The sequence below is a fragment of the Pararge aegeria genome, chromosome 1 (genome assembly GCF_905163445.1).
Source record: "Pararge aegeria chromosome 1, ilParAegt1.1, whole genome shotgun sequence".
In the NCBI taxonomy this organism is placed as follows: Eukaryota; Metazoa; Arthropoda; class Insecta; order Lepidoptera; family Nymphalidae; genus Pararge; species Pararge aegeria.
In genome coordinates this window covers 10,158,701-10,176,028 of record NC_053180.1, presented here as the reverse complement: position 1 = coordinate 10,176,028, position 17,328 = coordinate 10,158,701, and the positions used below count along the sequence as shown (strand labels likewise).

The 17,328-nt window shown below is 34.8% G+C and overlaps 1 protein-coding gene across 1 annotated transcript in view; it reads left to right on the top strand.

Annotated features, from left to right (window-relative positions):
- Positions 1-14,119, top strand: part of LOC120624255 (E3 ubiquitin-protein ligase MYLIP) — a 30,928-nt gene extending 16,809 nt beyond the window's left edge. The window contains exons 2-7 of the mRNA XM_039890705.1: positions 4,152-4,511; positions 4,904-5,298; positions 7,780-7,996; positions 10,137-10,307; positions 11,383-11,549; positions 12,730-14,119. Coding sequence (XP_039746639.1) covers positions 4,152-4,511; positions 4,904-5,298; positions 7,780-7,996; positions 10,137-10,307; positions 11,383-11,549; positions 12,730-12,829 — 1,410 coding nt within the window. The 3' untranslated portion in view covers positions 12,830-14,119. The remainder of the gene's footprint in view (positions 1-4,151; positions 4,512-4,903; positions 5,299-7,779; positions 7,997-10,136; positions 10,308-11,382; positions 11,550-12,729) is intronic.
- The last annotated feature ends 3,209 nt before the right edge of the window (positions 14,120-17,328 follow it).

The following is a 17,328-nucleotide window of genomic DNA, read 5'->3' as shown; positions in this document are numbered from 1 at the left end:
TAATGTTAACATAAGCCGGTTCATCTTTTGCCAATTATTTTTCTTTTGGAGCTTTATTTATAAAAGTTTCAATATGTTCAATACTATTGTTGTTTTTTGCCTCATAACCGGTGATCAATTAAGCAAAGACTTCAAGTTTACACGATCTTTATCTTTACTTCTTGTTTAATTTGTACGACACTGAATAAGTGCTCCAAATCGCTTCAAGAGCGGTTGAATTTTTTTGGATATCTTTTGAATAGTAAATGCAAGCAGAAATAAATTTCGAATTATATATTGTTATCCCTTTCTGCTTTATTTGCATACAGGAATAATATCTTCAATTCACTTGATGACATTCTCGAATAAATAGAGACGCTCACCTTCACCTCATACCTATTGTATTTCTGTAAAAATATTAGTGATTTTACGGCATTATCAATATACCTTGTAGCAATATACATTATAACCATTTTTTAGCTTCATAAAACTTAATTATTCATCGATGTTTTGATTGTTATTTTATGTTTGATTTAGAAGTAATTGGTAGACTAATGATTTTAACAATAATAATTTTATTGATAGGTAGATACCACTATTTCAGTCAAGAACTCCATCGTATTTCAAGGGATTAAAGTGTATTATTATCTGCAACCTTGCCTTGTATGTGAAGCTTACCAAAGAAGTTATAGATGCCAAGAAACTACTCTGAAATCCAAACATTTATTTGGCAGCCCATATTCATTTATATCCAAGAGTTGAGCGACCTGTTTGGAAACTACACGGATTTAGTGCAACTTCATATTTGTGATCGGTTTTTGTTTTGCGATCTGTTGCTCGACTTGTTTAATGTTGTGAAACATGCATCGCATGCGTGATACCGGCGTGCTCAGGTGTGACAGAGATATCGATACGTGTTAGACGAGGACGTAGAGAAAACATCTGGAGTGTAAGGACGTTTTGCCTCTCGTGTGATTTAACGTTTTCTCTCATTTTTTTTGTTTGATTAGGTAGGTAGGTGGGTACTCTACTTCGGTTAAGCAGTATGCTGATATTGTACATTGAGTAACGCTTATATTTTGCATGCTTATGTATGAAAAGTAGGGTTCTTCAAAAGTTAAGATGTCATTCGCGAAAATATAAAATTTATTTTGCTGTACCTAGGTACTTACGGCCATATAGTGTACGCTGCTGTTACACTGACACGGTTTTAAGCCCTATTATTTCTATACTTTTAATTAATGGATCATGAAGGTAAAATCATTGACTGGTTCTTCGACATAATTCTACTATTGTCCTAGAATAAGATAAAATTCTAAGTTTTAGTAGGTAGGTAAGTAGGTAAACTTATTGTTTCTGTACTCAAGTATTTAATTGGTTCGTAACGTCAAGTACCTACCTATTCAATCGTTAAACTTTATATACCTAATACCATAAAGATTAACGATTGAAGAATCAGTAAAAAATGTATGTAAATACCTATCCCAGATCAGAATAAAAATATCTGTAGTTCTGCATTTATGGTTCTTACCAGATGTGTCTTTTAAAAAAACGATCCTTTAGTTTGATATAGTATTAAACGCTAGTACCTAATAAATCGCTCTAATATGTTGACATTTAACTTCATCATGAGATAATTGCACACTGTGTTTACTACCTAGGCACTTGAAGCTTTTGCACATTATTGTTTAAAACAAAATCTTTATAATTTTAAGTAGATAGTAGATTTTTTATTAGTAGGACATAGATGTTTTAATAGAAAATAGAAGTATTAGTGAGATATTTCGCTAGCTTATGCCACTTGGGGCCCATTTGTATCCGGTGTAGTCTTCTTCTGGGGTCGTTGAACCTCTGCCCTGGGTATGTGCGTGCAATGCCTTCACAACATGATATTCTAGTACCTAGGTAGTATATCTAATATCGTCGTCGATGGTTCTATTCCTCATTTTAAAGTACCTACCTACCAACCCAATGATGTTAATTCAGAACGCTTGAAACAATTACTAACTAATAAAATAAAGCACAAGTGATTTTGTTTTAATTTAGTGCATTAATTAAGAGGGAATAAAATAGGGGTTTAATAAAATATAGTGTTCAGCAAATTAAACTTTGTCACCCTAAACGAAAAGTTACCAAGTTAACAACAATATTATTTTTGTTAACTTGATAACTTAACAAAAGGTAGGTAGGTAGGTAGGTAGGTAGGTAATATCAAATTAAATTATGTTAATCGATTCTGGATTATAGCCAAGTTAAGAGGAACATTATTATATTGAGCTATAAGAATAACGTATCTATAGAATGATAAGAGTAGAATTGACTAGTAGGAACCGAATTGATCCTCATAGATCTAATGACAAACAGTAAGAGATACCTCTTCTGAAAACTAGTGCGACTAAGCATTCCAGCCTTGGACAAAACATTCATTGACACTTAATCTCCCTATCTAGTTACTAACGTGTCCGTAGTAAACACGATTAACGAGTTGTGCCAGTGACACATGATGCCATATGAGCAAATAATTGTTAAAGGAGCCCTCAATTTAAATAGGCTCTTGAACAATAATAATGGATATCAAATGAATATTCTTGACATTGGCGAAGTTGTGCCCAGTTAACACAGATAAAAGCCATAACCAAGAATTAAATTGTGCTCGATTTGACTTCAACAAGCCAATATCGCTAACATACGACTTGGGTTTGTACTTTGAAGTAAGTCAAGTGATCGTTGCAAGGTTGCCTGTTTATCGTTAATAACGACAGACAAGCAACCTTGTGAGTTGCGGAGTTGCTTCAAAACACAACACTCTTAGGATTTTAGACTTTTGATCTACTAATCCTGCTACCGAAGTGCATCTCCAGAATGCTCTGAATTACGATGCTTTGCGTCGTAAGAATGCATTATTCACCGTTATGTAGTTGATATCCAAGTACAAATGGAATGCTTTACTTCTTTGTTTTTAATATGCACCTCGATGGTCTGGAAGGCCTTACACTTTCGTTTTTCTTATCTATAAGACTTAAGAGTACCTTCATTATCATTATCCTTTATCACTTACACATCAGGAGTTTTAACATCCAATGGTTTCTTCAGACAATTTTTCGTGTAAATAAGAGGAACCCTACCCATATTTTTACCCTTAATGTTGATTCTGCAATTAACAAACGTGCGTAAATTTAAATAAACTAAAGTGTTGAGTAAGAGCATAATTCTGTTTTTACTTTATAGTGATAGCCAGTAGAGCGAAACTTTGAAGGAGAAGTAGGTATTAGCGTCCCAAATGAAGCAGTTATTTTGCAATATGCTATTAAAAGCACAAAGTAGCAGGCTGCTGCCAATAGATAACACCAAGAAGAGAAAGAAACCCGTTGCAAAATTGATGTATATTTTTATAGGAGATTAATCCACTTTCACCAACGAAAATTATGTTGCCAAACTAAGGTCTAAACTCTAATTGCTAGTAATGACAGACAACGCAAAGTAATTACAGATTTTGATTTATTCTTATATTTATATAATACCAGTAATTTGCACGCGGCCGAGAACCACCAAATGCTATATTAAAATAGTCTTTAAGTGAGAGTCGTACGTCTTCAAAGGATTCAGTACCTTTTTTAAAAAGATTTCTTCGAAGTTTTATCGTTATGTAAATTATTTTTTTTCTATTCCCATATGTATCTATCGGAGAAACAAGTGACTAAATGAACTTATACTCGCACCTACACTTTTACAACATTTTACCTTATCTCAAGGCTTAGATCATTGATGATGAAAGGCTTTTAAGTCTTTTCACTATCTCGGTTTTCCTAAAGAGCTGGATTGCCTTGATATTTACATGATAATGAAATCTATAGTCAGGAATCCTTATAAATAAAATGTCGAACAGTTCTGTATAGTATTTTCACGTTGGAATCGATGGAAATCTTGCTAAATAGAGGCCAAGCAAGCTCCTGAGGAACTCTAACAATTTAGGTTCAGCAATAACATATAATTTATACTAATGGTGCTCGAATTCTGAAAAGTCTGACAATAATTATAGCTTTCGGTAAGGTTGTCTAGACCTAAATTGTGGGACTAATCAAGAATGTTATTATGTTTTTGTAACACACAAAGGCCAAATAAAAAATATTGCTATCTAATCAATGTTATTTATAATATAAACTCTTTTTCAGGTATGTGAGAAGCTAGAAATAGGAGCAGAAGCCGATTACTTCGGCCTCCGAGTCTGTTCAGGGTCTGGCCCAGGAAGATGGGTTAATCTTCGCAACCACTTAGACCCACATCGCTTTCCAAGCCGGCGTCTGGACTTGCGTGTCAAATTCTGGGTCCCACCGCATCTGCTCATAAACGAGCCCACTCGACACCAATTCTATCTCCACGCGAAATTAGACCTTATTGAAGGGAGATTGGTTGTGGCTGATCAAGAAGTGGCCCACAGGATTATAGCCTACATTGCTCAAGCGGAAACAGGCGATTGCGATCCCGATGTCCCCTCACACGTGTACGCGGAGTGCCACAAAATCGGCCCACAGGTTAGTTTTAAACACTTTTACAAAAATGTGTGTAATGCGTAATATTTTCATTAAAAATATTAAATTATCTAATGGCAAGTTAATTGAGTCTATGACAACCGAGCCTTAAATCATTATTTAAAAAAATTGTGCCTCCACCTTAAGCTTTAACTTAAAACACTTGTAAGATAGACCTGAGGCTTACCTAGTTTATCATATTCTGCATTCTGCATGAAATTAAACTACACATTTTCCTCTATATTTGCGGCCTGATGTATGTTTAACAGAGGTCGATTGAATGTCCATGAAGTCTGCAACACAAAATATACCTACTGTACATATTATGTACAGTATATGTACAGTATATACTGTGTATTTGAATAAAGATAATAAACGTTACTTGTTTGTTGTAGGGCGAAAAACCAGATGACCATATGGAGAAGATTATTGAATATCACAATCAAATAGCTGGCATGCGTGCTTCACAAGCCGAATACAGATTATTAAAAGAAATATCAAAACTTGAATCTTTTGGAGAGGAACTGTTCTTTTGCAAACCGGTCACACAAAGCAATAATGCCTATAATCTGTATAGCCATTTATCATACCATAGACAAGTTGAAGAGCCAAGAGCAAGGGACGACCAGGAGATAGATGGTGGAGCGACAGTAGGATGTTTAGCTTCGGGACAAAGCGGAGGCGGCTGTGGTTGCAGATTAAGCACGTGTGTTGGTGTGGGACCTCATGGAATCGTAGTGTACAGACCAGCTTGTAATGGAGAACATGACATCGGTGTGGAGAAACAAAGGTAATAAGTCTCTTGATTTTTTATAATTATGATTCTTTAGAGGGATTTCCAAATTAAACGATCTAGTGTCGCCTGAACCAGCCGGCTCCCTGCGAATTTTATAAAATCACGTCGCCAACGTCTATTTTTCTCCGCACTAAGCCCCACCTATTCCCACTTTGGCTTGACAACTCATTGAGCTATATCGGATATCACTGCTCATACTACGGATCTCCTAATTTCGGTTTGCCCGTAATGAAAGACGAGTTTTCATCGTTTCTCAAAATTGCAACAATTTCAAACTGCTTTAAACCCTAATTCTAACCTGGCATAATGGTAAATCTAGTTTTCCATGTAATAAAAGGTCTTTAAAATTACTGATCTCCAGAAGAACTGTTTTTAACATCGAGCTTCTTAAATTAACAACAACTTAGAGAAACAGAGCATAAAATCACCTAAGAACAAAGCATATAAGAGAATATAAGTGGATACATACCTACATGTAAATATTATTACATGAAGGTTTACAGACTGCTTATATGAGGTCAAGTAGGAATTAGATCTGTACTTTAGATAACGATAAGGTTTTATAAAGTAAAAATAATCCATTTATTTTGTGACGGACTTAGTACCTTTGTTTTGAACAAAGTGTTCTCAGGCGTCATTGACGTCATTATCTTAATCTAGGATATCTATATGCGTCTTATCTTACTATAATTTTTTGTATATCCTACATTACGTTCTTTTGTTTTACCGTTTTGGATTAAATAGGTATTTACCAGCCTATTAATTACTATATGCGATCACCCGACTGCAGGAATTTGAATAGTTTTGTCTATTATTTATATTATGTAAAGTTTTATGTTTATAACTTCCATTATCCAGATCAGAAACACTTGTGTTTGGTGATATTCTTTTTAGTTAGGTTCTAAATGCATTTCTAATTGATATATAGGTTAGGTAAATTATATGTATATGTATTATTTAGGGGCAAAAACACGTAACTAGTTTGCAAATAATTTTATTTACTAAGTTGCATATAAGTTAATAACAAAGAAACTGTTTGTTGTAATTATACATTTGCATATTATTTTCAACAACATTGGTAATTTGCGCAAAACTATTTTTGCATTAGCGTTTATTTGCGCGGTTTTGTTTACCTACTGAGGTTTGCTCAGCTGAGCCTGTCAACTAGTCTATCTTATCACGAGCAAATAAAGTGCTATCGCACATCTAGATGTGCTAAATGACTTGAGACCACGTTACTTACACTGTAAAAAATATATTATTGAATATGATTAGAATACTTAAGTGTTTAGTTGATTTTATTAAGACTTAGGATTAAAAATTTAAATAATTACATTTTCAAATCGTAATTGGAACTTGTAAGGTTGGCTACAAATGGATATGCATGTCAACTTAAAACGTCGCGTAGATAGTTGAAAAAATAAGCACCACTGGAAAAGTTGTCCTGAACATCCCAATCGAATTAGTCAGCAAAGAAAATTTAGATTTTTTACGACTTAGGCTAAAGTTAGCTGTTAAAAAGTTGATCTCTAAAATCGACTTAACGGTTATCTGCAACGGTGGCTTCGTCACAGTAATATTATATTTTCTTAATCTTATAAGTTGACTAGCTGTTGCCCGCGACTTCGTCTGCGTTTGATTTTGTTTTTGATATGGCATTCAATTTAGTCGTAGTTCTAAAAAAATTAAGTATTCAGTATCACTAAGCCTTAAATGAGAGATTTGCTGCTGTCATGAGGAGTTCTGTTCTCTATCTCCAACCACATTCATCAATCTTCACAAAGTTGGGGCAAAATTAAACACATATTATAACCTCTATAGTACAAAAATAAGTATTTAAATCGGTTATAATTTGTCGGAGTTATGGTGTAAAATCGTCAAACACTTTCACCCCCTCTCCCAAAGGAACCGAGCTTAATGTCGGGATAAAAAGTATCCTATATTACTTCTAGCACTTCCAGGAATATGTTTACTAAGTTTCATGAGGATCGGTTAAGTGGTTTTTGCGTGAAAGCGTAACAAACAAACTTACATTGACATTTATAATATTAGTAGGGATAGGGATAGGGAATTAGGGATTTTCCAAATTCGTTGCGTTGTAAAATTAGTAAAAATGTAGACTTTTTTATCGTCATCATTATCAACCTATTACCGACACACTGCAGAGCACGCGTCCTCTGTCTCTGGCTACTGTCCTCAGGCCGTAGTCCACGACACTCGCCAAGTACGGTTTAGTTGACTTCAATTCACGGCTACATCGTGGAGAATTTCAGGCGTGCAGTTTTCCTCGATCACTTCACTTTAAAACCAAGGGAAAATTATTTGCAAAATGCACATAACTCTAAAGGTAGAGCTATGGTGGAGCGAACTCGGGCCCCTAAAGAAGTCCGATGTCTTAATCACTAGACTATCACCTAAGCCTATATGTACTTTATTAAAATTAAAATCAATTCAGTTTTATATTTTCTTTTACAGTATTCCTTACACTGCGATTCATCGCGCTCAACCTCAACGTAGGATATTCCAACTCTCCTATGTCACCAATGAGGGCCACGAGGCAACTTTGTACGTCAAAATGGCGACTTCCGGTCAAGCGGCCGCGCTTTACCGCGCTGTCACTGAGAAACACGCCTTCTATTGCTGCGAAACAGTTAGGACCGATGTCACTGAACAGTTCATCAGAGATCTTAAGGTTGGTTTTAGTTAAAATTATCTAAGTACTGAATAGGTTAAGTAAAGTTATACTTAAATGCGAAAGAGTAAATTTGGTTTTTTTTTACCTATGTTCGGCTCGACGACTTCACCGACCTTGTCGAAATATCACACAGGGATGGATTGCGTCTTGCAGACGGACAAACTATACTTTATTTCGCGTAAATTAAACAGGATTTATCATTTCCTATGTATGGCTATAGATATTTTTTATCCCGGGAAAACTAATGATTTCCGTGGGATTTTTATAAAACGAAATATAAAACGTAGACAAAGATGCAAGCAACCGCTAGTCAATGCATACATTGGATTCACGGAAAATGTTTGTTATTTAAGTATTGAGCGATGCATATGAAATTATAAATAAAGGTATACTTCACACGAAATACCTACTAACTATAAATCTCATTCTATAGATACTTCTTTATTCCAACGTCATGAATCATGATAGAAAATCATAATATATACTGTAACTTAGTAGTTATTTACTATTTTAAAGCACTTCTCAAATGAAACTTTATACTTTTAATGCACATTAAAATATGTAAATACATAAGACTAAATAACCCAAGTATCCACGTTGTTATAATAATGTCCGTCGCCGTTATATACCAAAGAGGATGCAAACAGTTTAGTTTAGTTTTAAAACTATTTTAAACCTACTTAACTATTTAAAACCACTTACGGAGTCGTGGTGCTTAAATACTTATTGGTATCTTAACTACTTGCTAAGCAGTTTAGAAAATACGTAATTAAAACCAATCCTCTTATAAAGAAGATTAAATTGCAAATTTAATAATACCTTTCAATTCATTGGTCAGCCTACGTCTATTAAAATTTTACGAACATACATATTTGTAGAAGCAATTTGAATAAAATCAAAGTTGAACAAACAGTAACTTGGACTTTGCTCCAGACTTAATTAACAAACAAAATCATTACTTATTCATGGCGGAGGGTGTGTCACGATTTATATAATAAAAACGATCATTTACTTGTAGATATGTGGACTCATATATATTGTAATAAAGTTCGCAAATCTTCTGGTAATGCGGAGTTGATAGGTATATTGAACTCGTTGTTTAAGAACTTATGATGTGTTTCGAAGGAAGTATTACCGACTTGTTTCGAACTTCCCAAGGTTCTTTATTCATAAGCTTTGACTTTTAAAAGCTAGAAAATAAATTTAGATCATGAAACGGAAAGTGTAATGCTGTACAAATCGTAGAAAAAAAGCCTTTTTAAGAACCAGCAAGGAAATAAAATAATTTTATTTTTTTTGGGTTATGAAAATAAACCTAAGAGGTTTTCCCATCGATCTCGTGGTCACACTACGGATCTAAACGCAACTTTTTTTAAATTTGCAACGTAGTAGGTTGACCTTTAGTAGTTTTAGAACGTACTTAATAATGTTTGAACAGGAAAATGTTAGTTTTATAATACCTAGCTTTATAGACACATTTATACGTCGCGTTGATGTAAAGGTTTTATTCATTTCACTTATAGTTTAATTTTAATGCAGCAATTAAACTGCTTCGTCCTATAACAAATTGTCTTTACATCTATAAAATCTTTATTAGGTGTTAGATTATAAATAATCTAGACATGTTATAATCTTTTCATAATTATGAACATTAATGAGGGGCCACAGCAAAGAACTTTTGAACACTCGGTACCTACCTATGTTTGAAATAACTATGTTAGAGTCGTTATGGACGTGGTTAGCAGGCCACGACGCCTGGGCCTCGCTTGTACTCATCGCGTCTCGTGTACAGCCATTTTGAATGGATAGGTATATCAATTCAACCGAAATACTTGATTTCGAGAATTTATTGCTAAAGCAATCCTAGGGCGCAAAATACGAAATGTACTGTAAACCTAATAGAAATACTACTATTAATATAATGTTTACTTTATTATTAGAGGAAAAGTTTAACCCCGTTTGAAAGTACTCTTATATTATTTGCATATTAATTCCATTCGTGTTCCGGCCATACTCGGAGAGTGAATAGAACTGTGGGAGAGGATTCATATTTAATGTCTTCCCCGTGCAGGAAATGTTTCCATGCTAGCCGTGTTAAGGGAATGGTGATAGCTTGACACTGTTATTCTTCTTGCAGGGTACAATAGCGTCAATATTCAACGACTCGTCGACGCTGGGCCGACGCTACGTGTTCGACATCCGGCGTACATGTCGCGAGGTGCACGACCGTGCCCGACGCGACGCGCACGCTCGGGGTTCACACGAGCCGCGCGCCCGACGCCGCTCAGCCGCGGGGGCTGGACACGAGGTGAGTTTCCATCAAGCAGCATCCATACTCTGAATTTTGTGCTACAACTACGCTGTTCCTCGCGCCTTTGTCCACGCTTTTATGGTTTTTTATGAATCCCGCGGCAACCGTACATTTTGCTCGGATAACAATTAGCCTTTTTGATAATCGAGTTGCAGGGAACTGGACTCAAGCGGCACAAGTCCTTGGTACCTTTAACTCGCTACAATATACAAAATGTAACGTAATTACGAAATAATATTGAAGGATGCATAAGTATATTTCATAAGGAATCACCCTGTAAAAGTATGAAATCAAGAGAAGCATATTTTTTTCCCCATACAAGCGAATTCAAAACATACTTGTGACAACCCTATTGAAGTTAAAAGACCGACACGCGCATAGACTTGAGAAATTGACATGAATTAGTGAAATCGGTATTCTGCATAACGTCTGCGAGAGGAATGCTCTGTAATATGATTCCTCAGTTAATCTTGTACATGGACTTACTAGGAATGGATATAACTTATAAGTTAGTCAAAATTTGCAGTCTGCACCTGTGAAAAGTACAGAAGTAGTTTGTAAATAAATATACTACGACAATACACACATCGCCATCTAGCCCCAAAGTAAGCGTAGCTTGTGTTATGGGTACTCAGATGACTGATGAATATTTTTATGAATAATATACATATAAACACCCAGACACTGAAAAACATTCATGTTCATCACACAACCATTTACCAGTTTTGGGAATCGAACCTACGGCTTTGGACTCAGAAAGCAGTCGGCCAAATAAATATATGCTTTTATGATATGATATTATTAGTTATTATATGAATAATCAAATCAACCCATTACCGGCGACTACAGGGAAATCCTCCAACAATGAGAAGCGTTGAGACCGTAGTCCACCACGCTGGCCCAGCAGGGCTAGCACGGGCAGGAGACAAAAAAAACATTGGAAGAAGATACAATTTTATCCATTTCCCGGGGAGGAAATTGTCACCTGGCTATGCTAGTCTTGCAGTGCGGATTAGTGGACGATAATAATATGATTATTTCGGATTTGAAAAATGATTATTTTTGTCTGCAGGAGTCCCGATCGCGGTCCAGGTCTGGGTCGCGCGGGTGCGTGGGCCACGCAGGCGGCGGGGTTGCGGGGAGCGAGTCGCTTGCGTGCCGCGTCTGTATGGACGCACCGATGGACACACTGTTCCTGCCGTGCAGGCACGTCGTCTGCTGCGATCTGTGTGCGCCACGGTAAGTCCACTATACGCCATCATCATATCAAACCATTACCGGTCCATTACACAGGTCACCTCCCATAATGAGAAGGGTCAGGGCCGTAGTCCACCACGCTGGCACAGTGCGGATAGATACAGCTACACTTTATCTATCGACGGCCGATTGGCGCAGTGGCAGCGACCCTGCTTTCTGAGTCCAAGGCCGTGGGTTCGATTCCCACAACTGGACAATATTTGTGTGATGAACGTGAATGTTTTTCAGTGTCTGGGTGTTTATCTATATATTATAAGTATTTATGTATATTATTCATAAAAAATATTCATCAGTTATCTTAGTGCCCATAACATCATGGCCAACCTGACGGTAAAATAGCCAACAGAGCAACTCAATGCAAGTTACATGACCTACAAAATGACGCTGTGTCCGTCAACCTGAGACGTAGGTGTTAAGCCTCATGTATCTGTAAATACTCAGGCAACCACGACCTCCAGATCGGGACACACCATTACTACTTTGCGCCAGACATAAGCATGGCAATAGCCTTCCCGGGACCATCTCACAAAAAACTTTACCACTACCTCAAACGTTCCTACTTAGTACATCAAATCGATTATTTGATAAATACACTGACCTCGCGTGGCATCTCCTGTCATCGAGGACGGGCGGTGCCTCAATCCATCGTAATAAGATCGAAGATTATTATTTCGTAAATTTGTGCTCTTAATGTAATAATAATCAAGATAGGTACTCTTCGTTCTAAAGATCTTGGATAGATTTATTAATGTCATATGATGTGATAAGCTGATAATAACCGACGTTATTTTAGCCTTTCCGCCTGTCTGAATAAAGTTAATTAATGTTTTGATAAACCAGCTCGATTATATATATATGTTCTCTGATTATCTCCAAGATTGTTAAGAGTAAAGAATTTAGTGGCAATATTTCTGCAATTTAGCCGCAATAATTTACCTACAACAAATATGATAAATAAGTTATCAAGATACATACACCCTTAAGTGGCAGACTGGTAGCATCTGAAAAGTAACAATCAGTGATCTCTGCCTTTTAAATAGTTTTTAGTAATATTCACCATTCTGAGTACACCAAATAAACCGCTCGACCAATTATCATAATAAATCATCATATATATAATAATCATGATTTTATTATATTGTTTTGTTTTGTTTTATTTCAGATGCGAACGCTGCCCACTGTGCCGTGGCCAGATAGAGAAGTTGATGCACATATTCCTTCCTGTGGAATACCAAAGGAGTACAGGGGTTATAATAAAATAACGCACGAGACATTTATTAAACTGTGCTTCAATTGAATGGAAAGTGGACTGAAGAAAGCGTCGCTATTTTCGGACGAAAATTATGTTGACGTGACGCCATAAGCGTGAAGTGACAATAAAGTTGACGAAACTTCATAGTGCGATTCGAGAAGGCTCGAGACTGAAAAGTGGCCTTAAATTTTTGCATGTGTGTGTGATTGTCTAGTCAGAACTTTGACGTTTTTAAGTTCGATTCATATTATTATGTTTATCATGGTATTTTAGTATTTACTCTATTTTGTATCTCAAAGAAGTTAAGAATTTTCCCTTCCACTTTTAGTTCATTCAATATTCAACACCATAGATACACAATATAGATTAATCGATATCTAGCTAGCTAGGTTTGGGATTAATATATCAGTTATTAGCAGCAATGGCATGATTATTAGAATACATTTGTATCGAAAACCGTGCGGAAAGATCCTTAAGATGTCCCAGACTCAATAAAAATTTCTGTGTCAAGGACCACAGTTCAACAGCTGTAAGAATTGTTATTTACTCTAAGTTCAATTTTTATAATCTATGGTCTTGTTTTAATAACAACGGAGGAAACACCCATGATCAGCATGATCTTATAAGTCATACCTAAATGTGCATTTTATATAGACGTAGTTTTTATCGTAAGAAATGTAGTTGGAAAAGTTTAATCTCATTCCAAGTGCATTAAAAAAAATTATAATTCGGTACTTATTTCTTAGCGCTTAAGAATTTACGAGTATTTTACCGAGTATGATTTAAATAAAGGCAAAAATTAACAAAAAAAAAAGTACTTACATAACAGTAAGTTACACCCTTCGTTTTAGAAGGCGCTCATCAACGTCTAACTTAGGATAATTTTTTGTGATAAATAACAATATTACGTACCTACCTACATCTAAAGTGACCTGCTAGACGTATTGTCAGCCGGTTGCTTACGGACTATTTAAGGACAAAATCATAATTTTGTTTAGTTATGATAGGTCTCAATTGATTATCAATAAAGATGTGTTGACAAATCGCTGGTAAAAGTCCTCCCAAAGTAGGTAGTACATATGATTATTACTTACACCGTAAGCGTCTTCATTTTTATAAAAATGTTAGTAGAATTATTACCAAATATTGTTGTTTTAAGTAAAAATTGCATTTTTTCTTATTGATAATTTCAATTGTCACTTTTAAATGTCTAAGTTAAAGTAATTGTAAGACCTGTGGTCTCTAAGTTATTGTAAAATGCTAATAAAAATACACAAAAATAAAAATGTTAAATAACTTCTATGACTGTTTTATTTTAATTATGCTATTTTTTTGTCACCTTGTTGTTTAGGTTAAAAATTTGTTAAAATACGTTTACTTTATACCTACGTATAAATAACATGGCAGTGTCGGTATTTAAATCCAACTGTTTCTTATTAGCTCATATAACAAATTATTTGAAACATCTTTTAATCCAGCAATAAAAGGCATTTCCATGGCCTAAGCAAAGTAAGCGAAGGATGCTCTTCAACAGAAACAATAGATTTTAATAAGTCAATTAATAACTTTATTAAACTGGGCGCTGGAGTAATAATTGATGGGTCAAGCCTATAGCCTACAGTACACTTTGCAGGATATGACAGGGATACATCCTGTGAAGTGCCACCTTCAATTGCGTGTCTATCAATCTGAGGCGTAGGTGAGGCTCACGACTCTGTTTACACCGGCAACCACATCCTTTAGACCGAAACACAGCGATACTGCTTGATGACTGCAATGCTGCTTTGCGGCAGAAATAAGCATGGATGAACAAGTAATTCTGTGGACTTTACCGACAAGTTGTCAACTAGTCGTTTTTAAACAAAAAACGTGTGTGTACTTATGTACACGCGTTAGAAGTTATATTTCTTAGGCGTAACAAGATAAAAAGGTTTTCAAAAATTTAATCTTACCCCTTATTCTATGTTTGTAGAGAAAACGACTAGTCATCTCATTCATCTGGTAATCTATATATATAAAAGGCTAAAGTGACTGACTGACTGACTAACTGATCTATCAACGCACAGCTCTAACCACTTGACGGATCGGGCAAAAGTTTTGCACAAAGATAGTTATTACAACGTAGGCATCCGCTAAGAAAGTATTTCTGAAAAACCCTAAGAGGGTAAAAGGGCAGATGAAAGTTTTTATAATCTTTAATTTATTAATTTATTTGTCATGTTAAATCCATGAAACTTTGATTTAAGTTTTCGATTAAAAATAAAGAAATGCGTGTTTAAATATTCCAACCCCAAGCCATTAAAAGTTGGAGTGGATGAAAGTTTCTGATTTTTTAAGTAATGTCAATTAAACTTGGTATATCTATACAGGCAAAGCTGACTGACTGACTGATCTATTAACCCAGGAGTCCGGATCTGATTTATGTCCAGTAAGGCGATTACGATTTAGCCAAGATTGTTGAACTTGTAAAATGTTCTGATGAATATTGTAGAAGTTAAAACTTCTCTCGGAACCCAAAGGATAAAACGGGACTCTTTCACTAAGACTCTTGTCTGCCTGAATTCAAAAATTAATTTATGCCAATGAAAGAAATAAGCTCGTGTTTTTCCCAAAATACGTGAACTTAAGCAATTATTTTACTTTTAAGTTTAACTTTTTTGATAGTGTAATTGTGTAAAAATAAAAATTTGATGGCGACAAGACACTGGAAAGAACAGCTGTACCAAAAGTTTACGCGTCAAGTTAAATTGAACGGTCAGTTATTTAGATCAATCAAGCTACTTCAATGCGGGTTGGTGTGCTAATTTAAACTATAGTGCATGCAAATTGTATTTTGTCACGTTTTTTTTTTAAACTCTGCTCAATGAGTATACAAGCACTATTTTACTTGCTTCATGTTTTTTTCTACATAGGTACTAAACTTGTTTGTAGTCTCGGATTCCATTATTTTCGAACATATGAATTCTATACTCTTTGATAATATTTAGGTGTTGTAATTTCAAATTTTCTGCCACTTTTGTGGGGTAATAAATACAATAACAACAAAATTTAAAGGACAATGTTATTATTAAAATGAAATACTGGTAACCGTAGATGTTATTGGTATAATTTACTTTCTTAAGTTATGATGCAAAGTATTGAAATAAATTTGAATTAACGAAAATTAGTTGTTAGTCAAGACGCACTGCCGTCGGGTGTAATTTTACTTATCATAATAATATTTTATTGACTACTATCATGAACCTGATATGACATCTCATTTTCTGTTGTGTTTGTTTAGTAACTTGGCTTTAAATTGTTTAACTGAATTTAAAATTCTTTGTTTAAAAGAATAATTCATGCATTTTTTTTTTGCATACATATCATATCAAATACCATATATAAAATAAATTCAAATACTATATTACTTGATAAATATGTTGTATGCTCTTGTTTGTGTTTAAAAAGAAGAAGAAAATAAAGCTTTATTTGAGATAGACCCGGGACATAATACCTCTTAAAATAGCCACTTTCACAATCCCAAAATTGTTAATTATCAAGGTAGATTTAAAAAATACATAATCTGTGCTTTGCTCAAAGAGCTCGTTTTAACATACTACAGAACCTTTACATGTATCATAACCACCCCAAATTACTGAAGTAAAACTTCTTTAGGCGTGATTGCGCGAGTAACTCAGATTTTTTCTGTCGGAAGTAACGCTTACGTCAGACGGTTGTGTAGTTTCCGCTATTCAAAAATAATAATTTGGATTCGTCGTACGTATATGTCATATAATCCACGCTTCTTGACTTATACGCCAGCTAGCAGCAAATATCATAATCAATTAGGGTTATTTATTTCCAATATTTTCAAACGGATCAATTGTGGATAGCAAAGTGAATAAAAATTCAACAGTTTAAAAAAACAAAATTTAATTGCAAAGTTTTTTGATAATTTCTAAATAAACTAGTTTGTTTATTACTTTTGTAATAAATTTTCTGACGATTCCGACATTCTATAGTATTCAATATCAAGGTTATATTAACATGTGCTGATCTAACCTTCAATTTTCTACTGTCAATTATTTTATTTAACAAATAAAAATATTTATAAATCTATAACACTAACTAGTAGTTCTGTCCTCTATCTCCAACCACAGTTTGGGCAATATTAAACACATATACCATAACCTCTATAGTACAAAAATATTTATTTAAATCGGTTATAATTTGTCGGAGTTATGGTGTTATATCGTCAAACACTCATCCGCTCTTCCAATGGAACCGAGCTTAATGTCGGGATAAAAAGTATCCTATATTACTTCTAACACTTTCAAGAATATGTGTACAAAGTTTTATGAGGATCAGTTTAGTAGTTTTTGCGTGAAAGCGTAACAAACAAACTTACGTTGACACTTATAATATTAGTAGAGATGTTAAAGTGATATTAATGAATTTTAAATAGAATATAAAATGAAATAGTGAATATTAAATGAAATGGTGGAGTCCCAGGAACCTTTAACTCTTTCA